At 39.7% G+C, this 25,525-nt stretch overlaps 1 protein-coding gene across 1 annotated transcript in view; it reads right to left on the reverse strand.

Moving 5' to 3' along the window:
- Positions 1-840: 840 nt before the first annotated feature.
- Positions 841-25,525, reverse strand: part of MRPL4 (mitochondrial ribosomal protein L4) — a 51,227-nt gene continuing 26,542 nt past the window's right edge. Inside the window, 4 exon segments of the mRNA XM_053716072.1 lie at positions 841-1,063; positions 19,407-19,427; positions 19,430-19,479; positions 19,578-19,687. Coding sequence (XP_053572047.1) covers positions 918-1,063; positions 19,407-19,427; positions 19,430-19,479; positions 19,578-19,687 — 327 coding nt within the window. The 3' untranslated portion in view covers positions 841-917.

Genomic DNA, 25,525 nt, shown 5'->3' on the forward strand with positions numbered 1-25,525 from the left:
CAGGCTACACCAGGATTTTTATTGTTTAAAAAGATAATCCCTTTATTACCCATTCCCTAGTTTTTAAAAATTGGTGTGTGTGATGCGCTAGGCTGTGCCCACCTTGCCTTTCTACGATTACCGTCTCCTTCCTAGACAGTTTTAGATAGAAAATTCCCTAGTTTTGCACAGCTAACATAGTTTTATAAATACACTTTTTACCTCTGTGATTACCTTGTATCTAAGCCTCTGCAAACTGCCCCCGTATTTCAATTCTTTTGACAGACATCCATTTTAGCCAATCAGAGCTGGCTCACCTGAACGCCACATGCATGAGCACAATGTGAACTATATGACACACATGAACTAACACCCTCTAGTGGTGAAAAACTGTCAAAATGCCCTGAGAGAAGATGCGGCCTTCAAGGGCTTATAAATTAACATATGAACCTCCTAGGTTTAGCTTTCAACTAAGAATACCAAGAAAACAAAGCACAATTGTTGATAAAAGTAAATAGGAAAATTGTTTGTGTGTGTGTGTAGGGACAGTCTAGTCCAAAATAAACTTTCATGATTTGGATAGAGAATTTTAAACACACTGTGTTGGTTATGCAAAACTGGAGAATGGGTAATAAAAAGGGATTATCTATCTCTTTAAACAATAACAAATTTCAAGTAGTTTTAGTGCTCTTGGACAGTTTGAAACTGGATTGTTGATAAACCTTTACCTGACTTTGTAAACCAGTATTGCAAATTTAATATTTAGGAAGACGCACTACATCATCTGCTTAGCAGTCAAACTGAATTAATGTAGAACAAAAACATTTTGCTTTGAGAAACTACACTAGAAAAAATAACGTCTTTAATTTCAGTTATTTATTTTTATGTACAAAAGAAAAAATAGCTTAGGAAGGTAAAAGGAAACAAAAACCCTGTCTTTATGGGAAGTCGTTGTATGGTAGCCGGTAGGGATAAAGGGGTGTATAGCGAGTATCATGCCACAATAACTTTTCTTCCAGGAAATCCACGGCTTCAAGGGTTAACACCACTGTTTCGTGTTTCAGCATGCTATATACATTCATACCTGAAGTAAAAAAAACAAAGAAGAGAAGATGGGTTTGGAGAATTTACATGATACAGATTAATAAAATCAAACTATGTTTGTTAGGCATTAAGCAGACATTCTTTTGCTTAAAGGACCATTATAGTGTTAAAATTAAATACTCTAATTGATTAGAGCATATCCTTTTAACACTAGCAATGCTGTAATGCAATGTGTTTAACTCCTTCCTGACCAGACTTGTCTACATCGGAATAAAGTAAAAATAAAATTTATGCTTACTTGATAAATTATTTTCTTTCCTGGCATGGAGAGTCCACTATTCCATTCATTACTGTTGGGAATTCAACACCTGGCCACCAGGAGGAGTCAAAGACACCCCAGCCAAAGCTTAAGTATCCCTCCCACTTCCCATACTCCCCAAGTCATTTAGCCGAGGGAATAAGGAAAAAGTAGGAGAAACACTAGCGGTATATAGGTGCCAGAAGATTAGGGGAAAAAAACACCCCCTTAAAATTAAATAGGGGCGGGTCGTGGCCTCTCCATGCCAGGAAATGTTTATCAGGAAAGCATAAAACATAATTTATGTAAGAACTTACCTGATAAATTCATTTCTTTCATGTAATTGGCAAGAGTCCATGAGCTAGTGACATATGGGATATACAATCCTACCAGGAGGGGCAAAGTTTCACAAACCTCAAAATGCCTATAAATACACCCCTCACCACACCCACAATTCAGTTTAACAAATAGCCAAGCAGTGGGGTGATAAAGAAAGGAGTAGAAAGCATCAACAAAGGAAATTTGGAAATAATTGTGCTTTATACAAAAAATCATAACCACCATAAAAAGGGTGGGCCTCATGGACTCTTGCCAATTTGAAAGAAATGAATTTATCAGGTAAGTTCTTACATAAATTATGTTTTCTTTCATGTAACTGGCAAGAGTCCATGAGCTAGTGACATATGGGATATCAATACCCAAGATGTGGAGTCTTGAGTCACTAGAGGGAGGGAATAAAAATAAAAACAGCCATATTTCGCTGAAAAAATTAATCCACAACCTAAAAAAATAAGTTTATTTTCATTTTTGAAAGCAAAAAACTTAAATCAAAAGCAGAAGAATCAAACTGAAACAGCTGCCTGAAGAACTTTTCTACCAAAAACTGCTTCCGAAGAAGCAAATACATCAAAACGGTAGAATTTAGTAAATGTATGCAAAGAGGACCAAGTCGCCGCTTTGCAAATCTGATCAACTGAAGCTTCATTCTTAAAAGCCCATGAAGTGGAGACTGATCTAGTAGAATGAGCTGTAATTCTCTGAGGCGGGGCCTGCCCCGACTCCAAATAATCTTGATGAATCAAAAAGTTTCAACCAAGAAGCCAAGGAAATAGCAGAAGCCTTCTGACCTTTCCTAGGACCAGAAAATATAACAAATAGACTGGAAGTCTTCCTGAAATCTTTAGTAGCTTCCACATATTTCAAAGCTCTTACCACATCCAAAGAATGTAAGGATCTCTCCAAAGAATTCTTAGGATTGGGACATAAGGAAGGGACAACAATTTATCTACTAATGTTGTTAGAATTCACAACCTTAGGTAAAAATTGAAAAGAAGTCCTCAAAACTGCCTTATCCTGATGAAAAATAAGAAAAGGAGAATCACAAGAAAGAGCAGATAGCTCAGAAACTCTTCTAGCAGAAGAGATAGCCAAAAGGAACAACACTTTCCAAGAAAGTAGTTTAATGTCCAAAGAATGCATAGGCTCAAATGGAGGAGCCTGTAAAGCCTTCAGAACCAAATTAAGACTCCAAGGAGGAGAAATCGATTTAATGACAGGTTTAATACGAAATAAAGCCTGTACAAAACAGTGAATATCAGGAATTATAGCAATCTTTCTGTGAAATAAAACAGAAAGAGCGGAGATTTGTCCTTTCAAGGAACTTGCAGACAAACCCTTATCCAAACCATCCTGAAGGAACTGTAAAATTCTAGGAATTCTAAAAGAATGCCAGGAGAATTTATGAGAAGAACACCATGAAATGTAAGTCTTCCAAACTCTATAATAAATCTTTCTAGAGACAGATTTACGAGCTTGTAACATAGTATTAATCACTGAGTCAGAGAAACCTCTATGACTTGGAACTAAGCGTTCAATTTCCAAACCTTCAAATTTAATGATTTGAGATCCTGATGAAAAAACGGACCTTGAGATAGTAGGTCCTGCCGTAACGGTAGTGGCCAAGGCGGGCAACTGGACATCCGAACCAGATCCGCATACCAAAACCTGTGTGGCCATGCTGGAGCCACCAGCAACACAAAAGACTGTTCCATGATGATTTTGGAGATCACTCTTGGGAGGAGAACAAGAGGCGGGAAGATGTAAGCAGGATGATAACACCAAGGAAGTGTCAGCGCATCCACTGCTTCCGCCTGAACATACCTGGACAGGTATCTGGGAAGTTTCTTGTTTAGATGAGAGGCCATGAGATCTATCTCTGGAAGCCCCCACATCTGAACAATCTGAGAAAACACATCTGGATGGAGAGACCACTCCCCTGGATGTAAAGTCTGGCAGCTGAGATAATCCGCCTCCCAATTGTCTACACCTGGGATATGCACCACAGAGATTAGACAGGAGCTGGATTCCGCCCAGGCAAGTATCCGAGATACTTCTTTCATAGCTTGGGGACTGTGAGTCCAACCCTGATGATTGACATAAGCCACAGTTGTGATATTGTCTGTCTGAAAACAAATGAACGGTTCTCTCTTTAGCAGAGGCCAGAACTGAAGAGCCCTGAAAATTGCACAGAGTTCTAAAATATTTATTGGTAATCTCGCTCTTGAGATTTCCAAACCCCTTGTGCTGCCAGAGATCCACAAACAGCTCCCGAACCTGAAAGACTCACATCTGTTGAGATCACAGTCCAGGTTGGGCGAACAAAAGAATCCCCTTGAACCAAACAATGGTGATCTATCCACCATGTCAGAGAGTGTCGTACATTGGGATTCAAGGATATTAATTGTGATATCTTTGTATAATCCCTGCACCATTGATTCAGCATACAAAGCTGTAGAGGTCTCATGTGAAAACGAGCAAAGGGGATCGTGTCCGATGCTGCAGTCATGAGACCTAAAACTTCCATGCACATAGCCACTGAAGGGAATGACTGAGACTGAAGGAGCCGGCATGCTGCGACCAATTTTAAACGTCTCTTGTCTGTTAGATTCAGTGTCCATGACTCTGTCTCTATCTGGAAGCCTAAAAAGGTGACCCTTGTCTGAGGAATCAAGAAACTTTTTGGTAAATTGATCCTCCAACCTTGTTTCCGAAGAAACAACACTAGTTGATTTGTGTGAGATTCTGCAGTATGTAAAGACTGAGCTAGTGCCAAGATATCGTCCAAATAAGGAAACACCGCAATACCCTGTTCTCTGATTACAGATAGTAGGGCACCCAGAACCTTAGAAAAGATTCTTGGAGCTGTTGCTAGGTCAAATAGAACAGCAACAAAATGGTAATGCTTGTCTAGAACAGAGAATCTCAGAAACTGAAAGTGTTCTGGATGAATCTGAATATGAAGGTATGCATCCTGCAAGTCTATTGTGGACATATAATGTCCTCGCTGAACAAAAGGCAGACTAGTCCTTATAGTCACGATCTTGAAAGTTGGTACTCTTACATAACGATTCAAAAATTTTAGATCTAGAACTGGTCTGAATAAATTTTCTCTCTTTGGTACAATGAATAGGTTTGAATAAAACCCCAAACCTTGTTCCTGAACAGGAACTGGCATGATTACCCCTGAAGGCTCCAGGTCTGAAACACACGTCAGAAAAGCCTGAGCTTTTACTGGATTTACAGGGATGCGTGAAAGAAAAAAAATCTTCTCACAGGAGGTCTTACTCTGAATCCTATTCGATACCCTTCAGAGACAATGCTCTGAATCCAATGATTTTGGACAGAATTCATCCAAAAATCCTTGAAAAACCTTAATTTGCCCCCTACCAGCTGAGCTGGCATGAGGGCCGCACCTTCATGCGGATTTAGGGGCTGACATTGGTTTCCTAAATGGCTTGGATTTATTCCAATTGGAAGCAGATTCCTTGGGGGGAGGATTGAGTTTTTGTTCCTTATTCTGACGAAAGGAACGAAAACGGTTAAAAGCCTTAGATTTACCCTTAGGTTTTTTATCCTGAGGCAAAAAAACTCCTTTTCCCCCAGTGATAGTTGAAATAATAGAATCCAACTGAGAACCAAATAAATTATTACCTTGGAAAGAAAGATAGTAATCTAGATTTAGATGTCATATCAGCATTCCAAGATTTAAGCCACAAAGCCCTTCTAGCTAAAACAGCTAAAGACATGGATCTAACATCAATTTTGATAATATCAAAAATGGCATCACAAATAAAATGATTAGCATGTTGCAATAAGCGAACAACGCTAGATATGTCAGAATCCAATTCGAGTTGCGCTAAATTTTCCAACCAGAAAGTTGATGCAGCCGCAACATCAGCCAAAGAAATAGCAGGTCTGAGAAGATTACCTGAATATAAATAGGCCTTCCTTAGATAAGATTCAAGCTTCCTATCTAAAGGATCCTTAAAGGAAGTGCTATCTTCCATAGGAATAGTGGTACGTTAGCAAGAGTAGAAATAGCCCCATCAACTTTGGGGATTTTCCCAAAACTCTATAGATTTTGCTGGTAAAGGATACCATTTTTTAAACCTTGAAGAAGGAATAAAAGAAGTACCTGGCTTATTCAATTCCCTAGAAATCATATCAGAAATAGCCTCAGGAATCGGAAAAACCCCTGGGGAAACCACAGGAGGTTTAAAAACAGCATTTAAACGTTTATTAGACTGAATGTCAATAGGACTGGTTACCTCAATATATACCTCAAAGTAATTAACACTTCTTTTAATAAAGAACGCATATACTCTATTTTAAATAAATAAGTAGATTTGTCAGTGTCAATGTCTGAGGAAGGATCTTCTGTTTCAGATAGATCCTCATTAGAAGAGGATGAATTATTATGTTGTTGGTCATTTGAAATTTCATCAGCTAAATGAGAAGTTTTAATAGACCTTTTACGTTTATTAGAAGGTGGAAATGCAGACAAAGCCTTCATAATAGAATCAGAAACAAATTCTTTAAAATTTACAGGTATATCATGCACATTAGAAGTTGAAGGAATGAAGAACGCATTTATCTATTTTCAGATTTCTCTGCTGAGACACTTAATAAGAGGAGATTGATGGCCCCATGGTGTACCCAATTGATTAATGCAGGTTTTAGGGCTACAATGATTTACCCGGCAAAAATAAAAATTTTCTTAGACAATAATGTATTCACAGTAAATACAGCAGAGGAGGTTAGACAATTCTTGGAGAATAAAAAGGTATAACCAAAATATGTATATGTATTTTTACGGATCATGCAGACGAATACCGGTCCGGTTGTTATGTACTATGTCATTTATTTTTTTAAATTTCTATCTTTTTTTTTTTTTCTCTCTTTCTCTCTACCCCCCCTCGCTTTTCTCCTCATACCATATCTTCCTTGAGTTACGTATCTTTGGTCTCTCCTTTGGAGAGCTCAGTAGCATTAAGTGCCCATTTTAACAGATATGAAAAAAATACTTAATCTACTTTCCTGGAACGTGGGGGGCTTCTCCTCCCCCGCCAAAAGGAAAAAAATAATACACCATTTGAAAACATATAAACCAGATATTGCATTCCTGCAGGAAACTCATTTGAGCCTGCAGGAAGCAGAGAAACTTAAAATGGGCTGGATTGGGGAGGTGATTGCAACCCCAGCTATAAAAAGAAAGAGAGGAGTAGCATGTATCTTTAGTAAGAATTTAGACTTCCAGCTAATATCCCAAGAAAAAGATACGGAGGGTAGATATCTAATTCTAGAAATAGAGATCAATGACTGCCGCTATGTTCTGTGCAATTTGTATGCTCCAAACGAATGTAAGCCAGATTTTTGGGATATATTATATTCAAAATTAATCAAATCAATAGATACTCAATTAATTATTGGTGGGGACTTCAACAGCGTTTTCGTCCCCCAACTGGATAGACTGAGGACTAGTGGCTCATATAGATCTAAGAAAGAAGCCAAGATACTGACCTCCTTTCTAAAAGGTCTTAAATTAAGGGATATATGGAGAATCCAACATCCGGATGACAAAATGTATACATGCGAATCTAAAACATTTCGTACATTTTCGAGAATAGATATGTTTTTGGTGACGGAAAGGCTCTTACACTTAGAAATTAAGACAGATATTAAAAATATAGTTCTATCAGACCATGCCATTATTTCTATGTCTATCCAGTTGGGGAACAAAAGAGACAATTTATATGCTAAGTTCTTTTTCCCCTCCTTTATGCACTCTAATATTCACTTCAGAAACTGGTTAATTCAAAAATGGAGGGATTATGCCATGTTTAATAACGAATATTTCTCTAAAACAGAAATTTTCTGGGAGGCCGCCAAGGCCTATCTTAGAGGCGAAATAAAGGCCTATATGGTTAAGAGAAAAAGAAAGCTAAGAGCCAGGGAACTTCAATTAACGAACTATCTTAAAAATAAATTTATTAAATATATTGATTGTCCAAATAACGATAACTGGACTATTTACCAGAAGGCCAAAAAAGAAAGGGAAGTATTCCTAACCCAAAATCAGCTACAAGAAGACGCTAAATATAAAGCCACATATGGCACCTTCTCTCCAAAATCAGCAAAAATGTTAGCAAATATTACCAAAAGTAAGAAAAAAAATAATTATATAGGTTCAATCACAGTAGAAGATAAAAAGTACACAGCTCCAAAGGACATTATCAGGCAATTCTATACATTTTTCCAAAAGATATACTCCCCTGCTGAAGTCAATCAGGAGGCAAAAAATAGGTTCTGGAATAGTATTAAAATCCCAAAAATATCTGAGGCTCAGCTGATCGAAATGAACAACCAGATTACATTAGAGGAGGTGTCGAAGGCTGTCAACGAGTCAGTTCTAGGGAAAGCCCCAGGTCCTGATCAATTGCCAATTGAATTTTATAAGGTACTTTTGGAGGAGATAGCCCCAACCTTGATTAAGCTATTTAATAATTATTTCCTTTTACATGCTAAGCCCGCCCAAACTTTTACTGCATCCAATATTACCCTTATCCTAAAAAAGGATAAGGATCCCAATTCTATGGATTCGTATAGACCAATCTCGCTCCTCAATAGCGATTATAAAATCCTGGCAAGTATTTTGGCTGCCCGTCTAAAAAAGATCATAGGAGACGTTATTCACCCAGATCAAACTGGGTTTATCCCGGGGAGAACGGCGCAGAGAAATATAAGAAAAGTTATGACGATAATTGAATATATACTATCATCCCGTAGGACAGGGTCAGGCATGAAACAAGATTTTGCCATATTAACGGTTGATGCAGAAAAAGCCTTTGACTCTGTCCTATGGGATCATTTATTAACCACCCTAAACAATTTTGGATTTAAAGGCAATTTCTATAATTATCTCTCTATACTATACCAGAACCCAATCTCATACCTTAGCATCAATAATATTCTCTCTCCCCCCATAACTCTTTGTAAAGGAACAAGACAGGGATGTCCCCTGTCACCCTTACTGTTTGATCTGGCTATTGAGCCCCTTGCTATCAAGAGTAGAGAAATATTGGAGGGCATTAAGATCAAAAAATATAAGGTGGTACTATCACTATATGCTGATGACATCCTATTTTTTATAAGGAATTCAAACAAAAATATCCCAGCCCTAGTAGACATTCTAACAGAATTCAGTAAATTCGCAGGCTATAAAATAAATCTCAATAAATCTGAGATTCTATGGATAATTAAAAATAAAAATAGCCTTTTAGACAATCCCTTTAAATTAACTGACAAATATATCAAATACCTAGGAATAAATCTCTCAAGAAATCCAGAAGATTGGTATGACATAAATTTTACTTATATTTGGAATAAATGTCTAGCCGAGATACAGAATTGGAGTAGACTCCCTCTCACACTCTCGGCAAGGATAGCTCTAAATAAAATGCGAACACTTCCCAAAATTTTATTTGTTATACAGAATATTCCCACATTTATACGTAAGGGAGACATACAAAAATTTAACTCAGTTTGCTCCCGTTTTCTCTGGGCTCCTAAAAAACCGCGAATTGCACTCTCGAGATTAATGCATCCTAAAGATATGGGAGGATTCGCCTTCCCCAACTTGATAAATTATAATCTAGCATGTTTTGCTAAGATTGCCCTGGATTGGCTAACCACAGGCGACTATGTCACAAGTAGGGAGATAGAGGAGAATATAATATCTCCCTATGATCTCAAAGCACTGTTACACGTCTCCCATCATACAAAGCTACCAGAACCCACATTAAAATATACAATAAAGAATGTAATTATAGCATGGCACAAGATTTGTAAGTCTCTGGAGGTAAAACATACCCTCTCTAAATTTTTACCTATTAGAGGAAATCCGGAATTTGAAAGTGGCTGCATATCTGCAGCATTTGGAAAATGGTCAGCAGGTAATCTGATTTACCTGATTCAAATGGTAGATCCGCTCTCCAATCATTTAAGAACATTTGATTCCCTAAGTAATGAGTTCAATTTAGATAGGAGATCTTTTTTTGCATACCTACAGACCAGACACTTTTACTATTATCAGAAAAATCCAGAAGGAGACTGCTGGAAATTAGGCCCATTGGATACTATCATTAGTAGATTTTCTAGAGGGGACCATTCTATTGCACCTATGTATAGATTACTAACACTTAAGGAGGCAGAGGCAAGGGTAGATAGTCTGGTCTGTATCTGGAAACTAGATATTCCTGAAATAGACTCAGACCTTTTCCAAATAAGCTTAAATAGGATAAATAACTTTTCTAATAATATGGCAATAAGAGAATCACATCTGAAACTTTTGAACAGAGCCTACCTAACACCCAGTAGAATGGGTAAATGGAAAGGGGATATGGCATGTTATAGATGCAAATTTCCCGTGGCTGATCTATTCCATGTGTTCTATTTGTGTCCAAAAATTACTAAACTATGGAAACAAGTGGAATACTGGCTAAATAGATTTTTGCCCGACAAGGTATTGCTCAGCCCGCTATCTATCTTCTTTCTGGTTCATGACCAGACTCAGAATAAACCCCTGATTAACACTGTTATCTTACTAGTCAGACAACTGATTTTAAAACTATGGAAGAATAAACATGCCCCTACTATAGCGTCTGTGGTAGGCAATATTCAACACCAAATGGTGATAGAACAATATGATCCACTAATATTTGAGGAAAAAAAACTTAAAAACTATTTACAAAAATGGGACAAAGTAATCATGGGCCAACCAGAGAGGTACAACTACAGCTATTAGGATATTTTCGCAATTCACCCGGATTTCTACAACTGATACTCTCAGACAGATATCCTGAACTATGGAGACAACACTTTTTCTGAGGCAGGGGGGTAGTAGAGAGCTAGGGAGCGATTCCCTTTTCTTTTTTTTTTTTTTCTTTTTCCCTCCCGTTTTGAGCAAAGCATGGCTAATTTAAGTCCAGGCTATCAGGTTGATAAGTCTGTATATTGTCTGTATATTGTTAACACTGTTTTTGTGAGATGACTTTGACTATTGTATTACTTTGCTCTATGATTGCTTTTTCTTTTTTTTCTTTCCTTTGTTTTTCTGTCATTGTAAAACCGCAATAAAGATTATATTTAAAAAAAAAAAAGAAGTTGAAGGAACTGCAACTGGCAATGTATTATTACTGATGGAAACACTATCTGCATGTAAAAGTTTATCATGACAACTATTACAAATGACTTGGTGGAATAATTTCTACACTTTTACAACAAATGCACTTAGCTTTGGTAGAACCGATGTCAGGCAGCAATGTTCCAGCAGAAATTTCTGAGACAGGATCAGATTGGGACATCTTGCACAATGTAAGAGAAAAAAACAACATATAAAGCAAAATTATCTATTTCCTTATATGACAGTTTCAGGAATGGGAAAAAATGCAATAGCATAGGCCTCTGAAAGGAAAAAGCAAGAGGCAAACAAACCAGGGCTATTGAAATAATGAAAAAAGTTTGGTGCCAAGTATGACGCACAACGTAACGTAAACTCTTTTTTGGCGCCAAAAATGACCGGAAATGACACACTTGCGTCACTAATGACGCCGCCGTGTGAAAGGTCTCGGCGTCACGTATGATGCCGGAAATGACGAAGCTGTGTCATAAACGTACTTTTTCGCGACAAAAAAAAAATTGCGCCAAGAATGACGCAATAAAGTTTAGCATTTGACGCACCCGCGGGCCTAATACCCGCAATTGCAAGAAGTAGTCAATTGAAAAAAAAGACTACCACCCCAGGTAAGAAATACATTTCTTAAAAATGTTTACATTCCCAAATATGAAACTGACAGTCTGCAGAAGGAAATACATGAACCCGACTCATGGCAAATATAAGTACAATACATATATTTAGAACTTTATATAAAATGCATAAAGTGCCAAACCATAGCTGAGAGTGTCTTAAGTAATGAAAAGATACTTACCAAAAGACACCCATCCACATATAGCAGATAGCCAAACCAGTACTTAAACGGTTATTAGTAGAGGTAATGGTAAACTGAGAGTATATCGTCGATCTGAAAAGGGAGGTAGGAGATGAATCTCTACGACCGATAACAGAGAACCTATGAAATAGACCCCTATTAGGGAAATCATTGTATTCAAATAAGTGATACTCCCTTCACGTCCCTCTGACATTCGCTGTACTCTGAGAGGAATCGGGCTTCAACAATGCTGAGAAGCGCATATCAACATAGAAATCTTAGCACAAACTTACTTCACCACCTCCATAGGAGGCAAAGTTTGTAAAACTGAATTGTGGGTGTGGTGAGGGGTGTATTTATAGGCATTTTGAGGTTTGGGAAACTTTGCCCCTCCTGGTAAGATTGTATATCCCATATGTCACTAGCTCATGGACTCTTGCCAATTACATGAAAGAAATTTTGTTTTCTTTCCAATGGCATGGGTAGTCCACGATTCCATTCATTACTGTTGGGCTCCAATACCCAAGCCAGAGAGGACACAGAATGGACAAGGAGGGAGAACTAAAGGCAGACAGACCTAAACTGAAGGCACTACCGCTTGAAGCACCTTTCTCCCAAAAGAAGCCTCAGCTGAGGCAAAAACATTGAACTTGTAAAATTTTGAAAAAGTATCCAAAGGACGGACCAAGTAGCCACCTTAGAGGTTTGTTCCATGGAAGCCCAAGAGAGAAAGACAGCACTGGTAGAGTGAGCTGTAATCCTCTCAGGAGGCTGCTGACCAGCTTTCTCATAATCCAAACAAATAATACTCCTCAGCCAAAAGGAAAGAGTAGTTGCAGTGGCTTTTTGACCCTTGCGCCTTCCAACATACACCACAAACAAGGAAGAAGATTGCCTAAAATCCTTGGTAGCCTGGAGATAGAACTTTAAGGCACGCACCACATGCAGGTTGTATAGCAAATGTTCCATCTGAGAAGAAGGATTAGGACAAAAGGATGGAACTACGATCTCCTGATAGATATTGCGGTCAGAGACTACCTTGGGAAGAAAACCCAATTTTGTATAGAGAACAGCCTTATCCGCATGGAATATAAGATAAGGGGGATCACACTGTAAGGCAGATAATTCTGAAACTCTACAAGCAGAATAGCCAACAAAAACAAAACTTTCCAAGATAAAAGTTTAAAATCAACAGAATGCGTAGGCGCAAAACGGAGCCTGTAGAAAAACCAGATTAAGGCAAGGAGAAGCAACAGATTTAAACACAGGGCTGATTCTGACCAGGGAATGAACAAAAAGACTTAACGTCGAGAGGATTAGCTAACTTCTTGTGTAACAAAACCGAAAGGGCAGAGATCTGTCCCTTTAGAAAACTGACAAACCTTTCTCCAAACCATCTTGGAGAAACAACAGAATTCGAAGAACTCTCACCTTGTGCCAAAGGAAGCCTCGAGACTCGCACCAGGAGAGAGATAGGTGCGCCAGACCTTATGATACATCCGACAAGTCGCAGGCTTACGAGCCTGGATCAGAGTGTCAATGACCCTATCTGAAAAATCTCTTTTAGACAGGACTAGGCATTCAATCTCCACGCAGTGAGCCTCAGAGAATCTAGATTTTGATGTAGGAAAGGACCCTGAAGTAGTAGGTCCATCCTCAGCGACAACCTCCATGAAGGGAAAACCGAATCCACGATTGTCCCCAAAAAACAAACCCTGATATTGGGAACCAGGGAACTCTTGTTCAGATTTATCTTCCACCCGTGGGTGCAAAGAAGAGACAAGAGAGTGTGCGTGTGAGATCTTGTCAAATGAAAAGATGGAGCCTGAACCAAGATATCGTCCAGGTACAGAACCACAGTGATTCCTTACATCCTGGCTACCACTAAAAGAGCCCCCAGCACCTTTGTTAAGATCCTGGGAGCTGTAGCCAGACCAAAGGGAGGGCCTACAAATTGGAAGTGTTTTTCTAGAAAGGCAAACCGCAGGACCTGAAATGGTCCTTGTAATCGGGACATGGAGGAATGCCGTCCTTCAGGTCTATGGTTGTCATGAACTGAAGAATGGATCTGATAGTCTCCATCTCGTTGGACGGAACCTTGAGAAACTTCTCAAGACACTTTAGATCCAGAATAGGACTGAAAGTTCCCTCATTTTTGGTAATCCACAAAAAAAAGTTTGACTAAAACCCTAAGCCCTGTTCTGTGGGAGGGAACGGGAAGATCACTCCCAGGGGAGATCCTTTACACAACTTAAAAGTCTTGATAGGATTAATCTGCCTCTTGGAGGGCAAAAGACTTCAACCCTATCCTGTACCACATCCACCGCCCAAGGGTCTGGAACATTGCGAATCCAAGTGTCCTGAAAAAAGGAAAGTCTGCCCCCTACGTTATCCGGTCCTGGATCGGGGGCTACCCCTTCATGCTGACCTATTGTCAGAAGAGGGGTTTTCTTGGACTGCTTATTCTTGTTCCAAGGCTGATTAGGTTTCAGGAATTCTTTGGACTGATCGGACTTGGAGGAGGTTGATGATTTCTGTCCCTTGGAATTAAGAAAGGAATGGAAATTACTAGACTAACGAACCTTGGGTCTAGCCTTCCTATCCTGAGGAAGGCACGCTTACCCTCCAGTAACTGTGGAGATATGGAATCAAGCTAGGTTTTAAATAAAGGCTTCTCCTTAAAAAAGATAAGGAAAGAGTCATGGAAACCAGTGTCTGCTGACCAGGACTGCGTGACAGAACTGCAAAAAACGGAGAATTTGGCACTCAGAGCGAACAATCTGCATATTAGGCTTCACAAATAAAGGAATTGGCTATCTAAAAGCCTTAATCCGATCCTGAATCTCCCGAAAGGAGTCTCCTCCAACATTAATTCAGATAAAGTCACACCAGTAAGAAGCAGCTCCAGCAACCGCCACAATAATTGCAGCCGGTTGACAGAGAAGACCAAGCTGATAAAATATTCTCCGTAGGTACCTATCCGATTTTCTATCCATCAAGTCTCTGAAGGAGGTACTATCCTCCAGAGGGATAGTAGTTCTCTTAGACAGGGTGGAGATAGCACCATCCACTTTTTGAATAGTACTCCATAACTCCAGGTTAGAGTCAGAAACTGGAAACTTCACAATAAAGACATTTTTCCCACTAATGGTAAAGACAATACTACATTGTCCACTCTGTCTTCTATATTGAGGGGAAATACCTACAGCAAACGAATGAAATTTATCATAAATGTTTAAAATTAAATGTTAAATAAATTGAACATAAACAGCACCTATATACGCCACAGCAGAGACTGGGGAACTTACTACCTCCCTGACCAGATATATAAATTGTCAGCAGAAAATGAAGGCGCTATAGCGCTGCACTCTACCTCCGTAGTTGTAAAGCAGAAAACGAAAGGGAGCGATACACGCATAACGTCACATGGTATCCCAGGGGAGGTCCGTTACACTGAGGAAAAAGAGGCGCAAAAAGTGAAAACGGCGCCATTCTTGCGCTGTGACGAGAGCTAAAATTACTGAGACAGCAACATTCTCTATCTAAAATATGTTTGCATAACATGTCCTCCATATTATACACCTAATAAAATATGCTTGTTATAATAATCCATGTCACGCCTGCCTTCTAGTCCAGGCAGCCTCATACCCTTTGCTGCTACAATCCTAAAAATCGATCTGTCCGCAAAAATATGTTGCCCAGTGCCCTGTAGTAGCAAAACTGTCCAAAAATAAAGGATCCCCAAACATAGGGATATATATATAAGTCTCCAGGCTCAATATAATGTATCTAGGAGATTAAAAACTCCGTAAAGTGTCTTCATATGTCCAACCCTGTACAAGGACAAGACACTTACCCTTGGAGCCGCTGCTATGGGACAGACACAGAACTTCCAGGTCTAACATCTTCATCCAACTTCTTGACAGGGACCTGAAGTAGTAAGGAAAACAGTATAAGCTAACACTGGTTGCCAGGTGAAGGTGTTAGCTGCTGGATGTCACAGGAATTTCTCTGTCCTCCTTCTAGCAATCTGTGCTAACAGCTACAAATACTCTGACTAAAATTTACATGGACACAGCATTAACCCCGGTCCTATCTTGAAGGAAAGCTACCCATTAAAGGACTTTCTTCAGAGCACTATCTTCACCTAGCTCCAAGTTACAGAGGCAAAGAATGACTGGGGGAGTATGGGAAGTGGGAGGGATACTTAAGCTTTGGCTGGGGTGTCTTTGCCTCCTTCTGGTGGCCAGGTGTTGAATTTCCCAACAGTAATGAATGGAATTGTGGACTCTCCATGCCATTGGAAAGAAAACTGAAATTACGCGATCGCGTGATTTCAATGATGGGATTGGGTCTAGGGAGAGTGCCTATGATGATAGGCACGACCTCCAGTCCGCAATCCCCTTTACCAAGCCGCTATGGGCTTCAGGACAGCCAAATGGCTAGGAAGTTCCATGCTGTCCTAATAGCGCTAAAGCACATCGCAGTTAGGACGCATGGAATGTCCCTAAGGGAGGGGAAGGGGTTTAAAGGACCAGTAAATACAGTAGATTTGCATAATCAACAAATGCTTGATAAAAAGACAATGCAATAGCACTTAGTCTGAACTTGAAATGAGTAGATTTGTTTCTAACAAATTTTAAAGTTATGTCTCTTTCCACTCCTGTGTCATGTGACAGCCATCAGCCAATCACAAATGCATATACGTATATTATATGAGTTCTTGCATATGCTCAGTAGGAGTTGGTGACTAAAAAAAGTGTAAATATAAGAAGACTGTGCACATTCTGTTAATGCTAAGTAAATTGAAAAGTTGTTTAAAATTGCATGCTCTATGTGAATCATAGAAGTTTAATTTTGACTTCATGTGGTTCTTTAACCCCCACAAAGGGGTTAAACATATGCCGTAGAGCACTGCTGCTCCCAAAGCGGAAACTGCCACTGATCTAATCAGCAGCACCAATTGCATGACCCTGCTGTGCAACTCGCGCTGCTGATTGAATCAGCGCAGGTTTCTGCTTCAAGACCATCAATGTTTTCCTGGATTTTAACAATGCGATTAATCCCTTTTCATTACAGCATCACTAGTATTAAAATGGTGTGCTCTAACAGATAAGAGGATGTAATTTTTAACACTATAAACAGCCCTTTTAAAAATAAGACATATTTACAAGGGACAGTAAACACTTAATAAATGCTAGATAGAATTATGGAAAGATTAGTCTGAGAATAACATGTAGATGTATTTTTAAAGTTCATTAGCTGTTTAAAATATTGAGCAAATGAGTGGTAAAGTTTTAGTGTCTATTAAACAAAGGGAGCTGCCATGTTTGTAACTTAGGCTACCTTCTCTGCTGTGGGCCAATTAGGGACAGTTATAAATGGGTCAATAGAGTTTGCAGCAAATGCTGTGTGGAATTTAAAAACTGACCTGCACCTCCATTTCTAACAGTAATTGAAAAGCTCCCAATTTCAGGATCGAATTACAGGTAAAGGGTCAAAAATAAATAATTAAAGTATATTGCAGAGTTTTTTTTATATACACAAGTTATTTTATATTACCATCAAAGTGTTTAACGTCCCTTTAAAAAGGGATATGGATGTCAAACTAAGCACCTCTGGCCGCCCATGGCACAGCACTCTTTACCAATGAGGTGACATTTCCCCTTCTAAACCAATAGCACTGCTAGCATACAGAACACTGTCAGCTGACATGCACTGCTATTGGTTTAGAGGTGCAAACCTCACCTCATTGAAGAGGAGCGCTGTGCCGTGGGCAGTCAGAGCTGCTGACTTTAGTGAACTTCCGCAGCACAGACTGGGTGAGTTTAACACCTTTTATTGTTAGTAACTGATGACTGGAACTCCAGTTTATTTTTAGTGATGGTAAATCCTAGCATTTTTTAAATACTTGGATTTACCATCACTTTAATTTACCAAACAAATGCAACAGTAAAAGACTGCTATAAATACATTAACTCTACAAAATATGAGAACAGAAATCCAAATGGGTTAAAGCAACAATGGAATATCAGTTCGCATTTTTTTAGATGCTATTTATTGTTCCTCCATTTTATTCTAATGAAGGTTCATTATTAAAAAATAAATAAGATAAAGCAACATAAGTCAAATTAAACTTCTTGGTCCAGTCAGACAGAGTAAGCAATTGTAAGAGAATTTTCAATTTATGTGTATTATTAAATATACTTTATGTTGTATCCTTGTTGAAAAGGCATATCTAGGTAGGCTCAGAAGGATTAATACACTACTAGGAGCTAGTCAGGGATTGGTGACTATGAACTAATGACCTCATTGGCTCATGAAATGTGTTCAGCTAGCTCCCAGTTGTGCTTTACTCTTTTTTTAGCTGACTTTAACCCCTCTGCAGGGTTTAACACAAGAATGTTTTATTATGGCACTGTAGCTTGCATATAACTAACAGTTTATTTTCTTTTTTGCACCTTTAAGTACCTTTCCAGCACTTTTTTTGATCAATTTATGATTCAGATAGAAAGTTTCTTAAAATTGCAAGCTCTAATTTACCCCTATTATAATTTTTATTGTTCTCTTGGTATCTTTTTTTTGAGAAGCAGGTATGTAGTAAGCTTTGGAGCTGGCCCATTTTTTGGTTCATAACCCTGGGTAGCACTTGCTGTTTGGTGGCTAAATGTAGTGCTAACCAGGGTTCTGAACCAAAAATCGTCCGGCTCCTAAGCTTTCATCACTGCTTTTCAAATAAAGATATCAAGAGAACGAAGAAAATTTGATAATAGAAGGAAATTAGAAAGTTGATTAAAATTGCCTGCTCTATCTGAATTAAGGGGGGGGGAAGGCGTTTCATAAATGGACTTTCCTTATAATTTACTATAATTTTTTTTTAAATAAAATATGATTACAAAATTGAAAAACAAAAACTCCACTTTTTTCTAACTTTGACCACCAAAATCTGTTACACATCTACAACCACCAAAAAACACCCATGCTAAATGGTTCTTCTAAATTTTGTCCTGAGTTTTAGAAAATACCCAATGTTTACACGTTCTTTGCAAGTTATTAGGGCATAAGTACAAGTAGCACTTTACAATTTCCAAAACATTTTTCTCCCCAAAATTATCGATAGTTTACATTTGTAACACTGATATCTGTCAGGAATCCCTGAATATCCCTTGACATATATATATATTTTTTTTTAGTAGACAACCCAAAGTATTGATCTAGGGGCCCATTTTGGTATCATTTCATGCCACCATTTCACCGCCAAATGCGATCAAATAAAGAAAATTGTTCAAACAGCTTGTTCAATTATGGCACAAATGTTGTAAATAATTCTTTGGAATCCCCTTTGCTCAGAAATAGACATAATATGGCTTTGACATTGCTTTTTTGATAGTTAGAAGGCCGCTAAATGCCACTGCGCACCACACTTGTATTATGCCCAGCAGTGAAGGGGTTAATTAGGGGAGCTTGTAGGGTTAATTTTTGCTTTAGTGTAGAGATCAGCCTCCCACATACCACCCCCTAATCTCTCCCTGTCCCCTCCTCAAACAGATCAAGATGGCTTCCACCGCTTGAAACCCCTGACGTCGTACAGGGTACGTCCTTGGTCGTTAAAGGGTTAAGCTATTCCCAGTAGAGCATTGCTGCTATGTAGTTGACTTTAACTATGTGTTTAACGAACTTGCAGGGGTTAAACACATTATATTCAAGCAATAATTAAATGTTCTTACTCAGATTATTTTTATAGGTTACATGAGGCTTACCTATGGCAGGAATTACATTATTTTCTTTAAGTCAACTGTAGCTTGATGGATATTTTCTGGTAAGTTTTCATTTCTGGAACAAATTAATTAAAACAATGTAAGAATGTGTTACAGCCTTCCGAGAACTGTATTGTAATCATTATGACGAACTGCCACAATTAATGGACTTACACATCAACAATTAGCACAGACTCTCCCCACTTCCGATGTTTTACAAGGTCAGTGAGGTACTGAGGATCAGATGTGGGAATCTCCAACGAATCAATTATGTGAAAATCATCCTAAAATGTTTGAAGAAAAAAAAAAGTGCAGCGGTAATTAAGAAAACTACTAGATATACCCAATGATTCATTAAAAGACATCAAATACAGTAGCAATTGCATAAACAGATGTATACTAAAAATAGAAAAAAAGCAATAGTACTAAGTCTGAATATCAAATGAGTTGTAGATTTATTTCCTGACATTTCAAAGTTAGTATACATTTTCCTTCCCCCTGTATCATGTGACAGCCATCAGCCAATTACAAAATGCATATACGTATATTCTGTGAATTCTTGCACATGCTCAGTAGGAGCAGGTGCCTAAGAAAGTGTGCTTATAAAAAGGCTGTGCACATTTGGTAATTGAAGCAAGTTAGAAAGTTGTTTACAATTGTGTCTGATTCATGAAAGATTAATTTTAACTTTAGTGGTACTTTAAGAGTAAATTATTTTACTCCCCCTCCCACATTGTTTTGGTTAAAAATAGAAAATATAGGTCCTCAGCAGTTTAAATAATCAAATACGTTTTATTCACATAGGAAAAGCGACGTTTCGGGGTCACAGCCCGCCCCTTATTCATGCTTGATAACATTATGATGGCTCAGTACATTTTTAAATACCTTCATTTTGGCGCCCCTTACACCCACAATTGGGAAGGCGCTCCATCTAGTGGCCATATGTATGCATACATCTGATGATTTACCCTTAAAGGGACAGTCTAGTCAAAATTAAACTTTCATGATTCAGATAGGGCATGTAATTTTAAACAACTTTCCAATTTACTTCTATTATCTAGTTTGCTAAATTATTTAGATATCCCTTGTTGAAGAATTAGCAATGCACATGTGTGAGCCAATCACATGAGGCCTCTATGTGCAGCAACCAATAAGCAGCTACTGAGCATATCTAGATATGCTTTCCAGCAAGTGATCAAGAGAATGAAGTTAATTAGATAATAGAAGTAAATTAGAAAGTTGTTTAAAATGACATGCTCTTTCTAAATCGCGAAAGAAAAAATGTGGGTTTCATGTCCTTTTAATTCAATAATATATACAACTATCTGCTAAAATGTCTAATAACTTTAATGAAAATATATAAATGTTTAAAATGATGCAGTACACTAAAAACTACATTTTTGCTGCTAGAAATTTCCAAAACATTGGGTCAGACACAAGGTACATATTCAAAAATAACATGATAGGTCACATTCTTTATTGAGCCCCCTTGGTGTAAGTGTTTCCAATTTGTGGATCTACCACATTTCTCTCTGTTTCAAGAGCCGCTCCCTATTAATACCTATCCTATTGGTGGGATATGATCTATTATTTGCCACCTCAATTGGCTTATATTATGTCCTTTCTCAAGGAAGTGGCCAGAACACGGGGGCTTCAACACCTGATGTTCGATGCGATGTTGGCTCATGCGATCCCTAGCTTTATGGGTTGTTTCCCTATGTAGACCATAGAGCATGGACACTTAATTAAATAGACTACATAAGTAGTCTCAACAGGTGTAGAAACCCTTCACAGAATATTTCTTCCCAGAGTTGCAACTCATGCAATTGAGACAGGGAAAGGTTCCATGTTTTTACTACCCAATAAAACAGAATTTATGTTTACCTGATAAATTACTTTCTCCAACGGTGTGTCCGGTCCACGGCGTCATCCTTACTTGTGGGATATTCTCTTCCCCAACAGGAAATGGCAAAGAGCCCAGCAAAGCTGGTCACATGATCCCTCCTAGGCTCCGCCTACCCCAGTCATTCGACCGACGTTAAGGAGGAATATTTGCATAGGGAGAAACCATATGGTACCGTGGTGACTGTAGTTAAAGAAAATAAATTATCAGACCTGATTAAAAAAAACCAGGGCGGGCCGTGGACCGGACACACCCTTGGAGAAAGTAAATTATCAGGTAAAAAAAAAATATGTTTTCTCCAACAAAGGTGTGTCCGGTCCACGGCGTCATCCTTACTTGTGGGAACCAATACCAAAGCTTTAGGACACGGATGAAGGGGAGGGAGCAAATCAGGTCACCTAAATGGAAGGCACCACGGCTTGCAAAACCTTTCTCCCAAAAATAGCCTCAGAAGAAGCAAAAGTATCAAACTTGTAAAATTTGGTAAAGTGTGCAGTGAAGACCAAGTCGCTGCCCTACATATCTGATCAACAGAAGCCTCGTTCTTGAAGGCCCATGTGGAAGCCACAGCCCTAGTGGAATGAGCTGTGATTCTTTCGGGAGGCTGCCGTCCGGCAGTCTCATAAGCCAATCTGATGATGCTTTTAATCCAAAAAGAGAGAGAGGTAGAAGTTGCTTTTTGACCTCTCCTTTTACCAGAATAAACAACAAACAGGAAGATGTTTGTCTAAAATCCTTTGTAGCATCTAAATAGAATTTTAGAGCGCGAACAACATCCAAATTGTGCAACAAACGTTCCTTCTTTGAAACTGGTTTTCGGACACAGAGAAGGTACGATAATCTCCTGGTTAATGTTTTTGTTAGAAACAACTTTTGGAAGAAAACCAGGTTAGTACGGTAAAACCACCTTATCTGCATGGAACACCAGATAAGGAGGGAGAACACTGCAGAGCAGGATAATTCTGAAACTCTTCTAGCAGAAGAAATTGCAACTAAAAACAAAACTTTCCAAGATAATAACTTAATATCAACGGAATGCAAGGGTTCAAACGGAACCCCCTGAAGAACCTGAAAGAACTAAATTGAGACTCCAAGGAGGAGGTCAAAGGTTTGTTAACAGGCTTAATTCTAACCAGCAGCTGAACAAAGGCTTGAACATCTGGCACAGCAGCCAGTTTTTTTGTGAAGTAACACCGACAAGGCAGAAATCTGTCCCTTCAGGGAACTTGCAGATAATCCTTTTTCCATCCTTCTTGAAGGAAGGATAGAATCCTAGGATCTTAACCTTGTCCCAAGAGAATCCTTTAGATTCACACCAACAGATTATATTTTTTCCAAATTTGTGGTAAATCTTTCTAGTTACAGGCTTTCTGGCCTGAACAGAGTATCAATAACAGAATCTGAGAAACCCTCGCTTCGATAAAATCAAGCGTTCAATCTCCAAGCAGTCAGCTGGAGTGAAACCAGATTCGGATGTTCGAACGGACCCTGAACAAGAAGGTCTCGTCTCAAAGGTAGCTTCCAAGGTGGAGCCGATGACATATTTCACCAGATCTGCATACCAAGTCCTGCGTGGCCACGCAGGAGCTATCAAGATCACCGACGCCCTCTCCTGATTGATCCTGGCTACCAGCCTGGGGATGAGAGGAAACGGCGGGAACACATAAGCTAGTTTGAAGGTCCAAGGTGCTACTAGTGCATCCACTAGAGCCGCCTTGGGATCCCTGGATCTGGACCCGTAGCAAGGAACTTTGAAGTTCTGACGAGAGGCCATCAGATCCATGTCTGGAATGCCCCACAGCTGAGTGACTTGGGCAAAGATTTCCGGATGGAGTTCCCACTCCCCCGGATGCAATGTCTGATGACTCAGAAAATCCGCTTCCCAATTCCTCACTCCTGGGATGTGGATAGCAGACAGGTGGCAGGAGTGAGACTCCGCCCATAGAATGATTTTGGTCACTTCTTCCATCGCTAGGGAACTCCTTGTTCCCCCCTGATGGTTGATGTACGCAACAGTTGTCATGTTGTCTGATTGAAACCGTATGAACTTGGCCCTCGCTAGCTGAGGCCAAGCCTTGAGAGCATTGAATATCGCTCTCAGTTCCAGAATATTTATCGGTAGAAGAGATTCTTCCCGAGACCAAAGACCCTGAGCTTTCAGGGATCCCCAGAACCGCGCCCCAGCCCATCAGACTGGCGTCGGTCGTGACAATGACCCACTCTGGTCTGCGGAATGTCATCCCTTGTGACAGGTTGTCCAGGGACAGCCACCAACGGAGTGAGTCTCTGGTCCTCTGATTTACTTGTATCTTCGGAGACAAGTCTGTATAGTCCCCATTCCACTGACTGAGCATGCACAGTTGTAATGGTCTTAGATGAATGCGCGCAAAAAGGAACTATGTCCATTGCCGCTACCATCAACCCGATCACTTCCATGCACTGAGCTATGGAAGGAAGAGGAACGGAATGAAGTATCCGACAAGAGTCTAGAAGCTTTGTTTTTCTGGCCTCTGTCAGAAAAATCCTCATTTCTAAGGAGTCTATTATTGTTCCCAAGAAGGGAACCCTTGTTGACGGGGATAGAGAACTCTTTTCCCACGTTCACTTTCCATCCGTGAGATCTGAGAAAGGCCAGGACAATGTCCGTGTGAGCCTTTGCTTGAGGAAGGGACGACGCTTGAATCAGAATGTCGTCCAAGTAAGGTACTACAGCAATGCCCCTTGGTCTTAGCACAGCTAGAAGGGACCCTAGTACCTTTGTGAAAAGCCTGGAGCAGTGGCTAATCCGAAAGGAAGCGCCACAAACTGGTAATGTTTGTCCAGGAATGCGAACCTTAGGAACCGATGATGTTCCTTGTGGATAGGAATATGTAGATACGCATCCTTTAAATCCACCGTGGTCATGAATTGACCTTCCTGGATGGAAGAAGAATAGTTCGAATGGTTTCCATCTTGAACGATGGAACCTGAGAAACTTGTTTAAGATCTGAGATCTAAGATTGGTCTGAACGTTCCCTCTTTTTTGGGAACTATGAACAGATTGGAGTAGAACCCCCATCCCTTGTTTCTCTTAATGGAACAGGATGAATCCACTCCCATTTTTTAACAGGTCTTCTACACAATGTAAGAATGCCTGTCTTTTTATGTGGTCTGAAGACAACTGAGACCCTGTGGAACCTCCCCCTTGGGGGAAGTCCCTTGAATTCCAGAAGATAACCCTTGGGAGACTATTTCTAGCGCCCAAGGATCCAGAACATCTCTTGCCCAAGCCTGAGCGAAGAGAGAGAGTCTGCCCCCCCCACCAGATCCGGTCCCGGATCGGGGGAGGGCCAACATTTCATGCTGTCTTGGTAGCAGTGGCAGGTTTCTTGGCCTGCTTTCCCTTGTTCCAGCCTTGCATTGGTCTCCAAGCTGGCTTGGCTTGAGAAGTATTACCCTCTGCTTAGAGGACGTAGCACCTTGGGCTGGTCCGTTTCTACGAAAGGGACGAAAATTAGGTTTATATTTTGCCTTGAAAGGCCGATCCTGAGGAAGGGCGTGGCCCTTACCCCCAGTGATATCAGAGATAATCTCTTTCAAGTCAGGGCCAAACAGCGTTTTCCCCTTGAAAGGAATGTTAAGTAGCTTGTTCTTGGAAGACGCATCAGCCGACCAAGATTTCAACCGAAAGCGCTCTGCGCGCCACAATAGCAAACCCAGAATTCTTAGCCGCTAACCTAGCCAATTGCAAAGTGGCGTCTAGGGTGAAAGAATTAGCCAATTTGAGAGCATTGATTCTGTCCATAATCTCCTCCAAAGGAGGAGAATCACTATCGACCGCTCTTATCAGATCATCGAACCAGAAACATGCGGCTGTAGCGACAGGGACAATGCATGAAATTGGTTGTAGAAGGTAACCTTGCTGAACAAACATTTTTTTAAGCAAAACCTAATTTTTTATCCATAGGATCTTTGAAAGCACAACTATCCTCTATGGGTATAGTGGTGCGTTTGTTTAAGTGGAAACCGCTCCCTCGACCTTGGGGACTGTCTGCCATAAGTCCTTTCTGGGGTCGACCATAGGAAACAATTTTTTTAAATATGGGGGGAGGGACGAAAGGAATACCGTGGCCTTTCCCATTCTTTATTAACAATGTCCCGCCACCCGCTTGGGTATAGGAAAAAGCTTCTGGGAGCCCCGGCACCTCTAGGAACTTGTCCATTTTACAAAGTTTCTCTG

This window comes from Bombina bombina, chromosome 6 (assembly GCF_027579735.1).
Source record: "Bombina bombina isolate aBomBom1 chromosome 6, aBomBom1.pri, whole genome shotgun sequence".
NCBI lineage: Eukaryota > Metazoa > Chordata > Amphibia > Anura > Bombinatoridae > Bombina > Bombina bombina.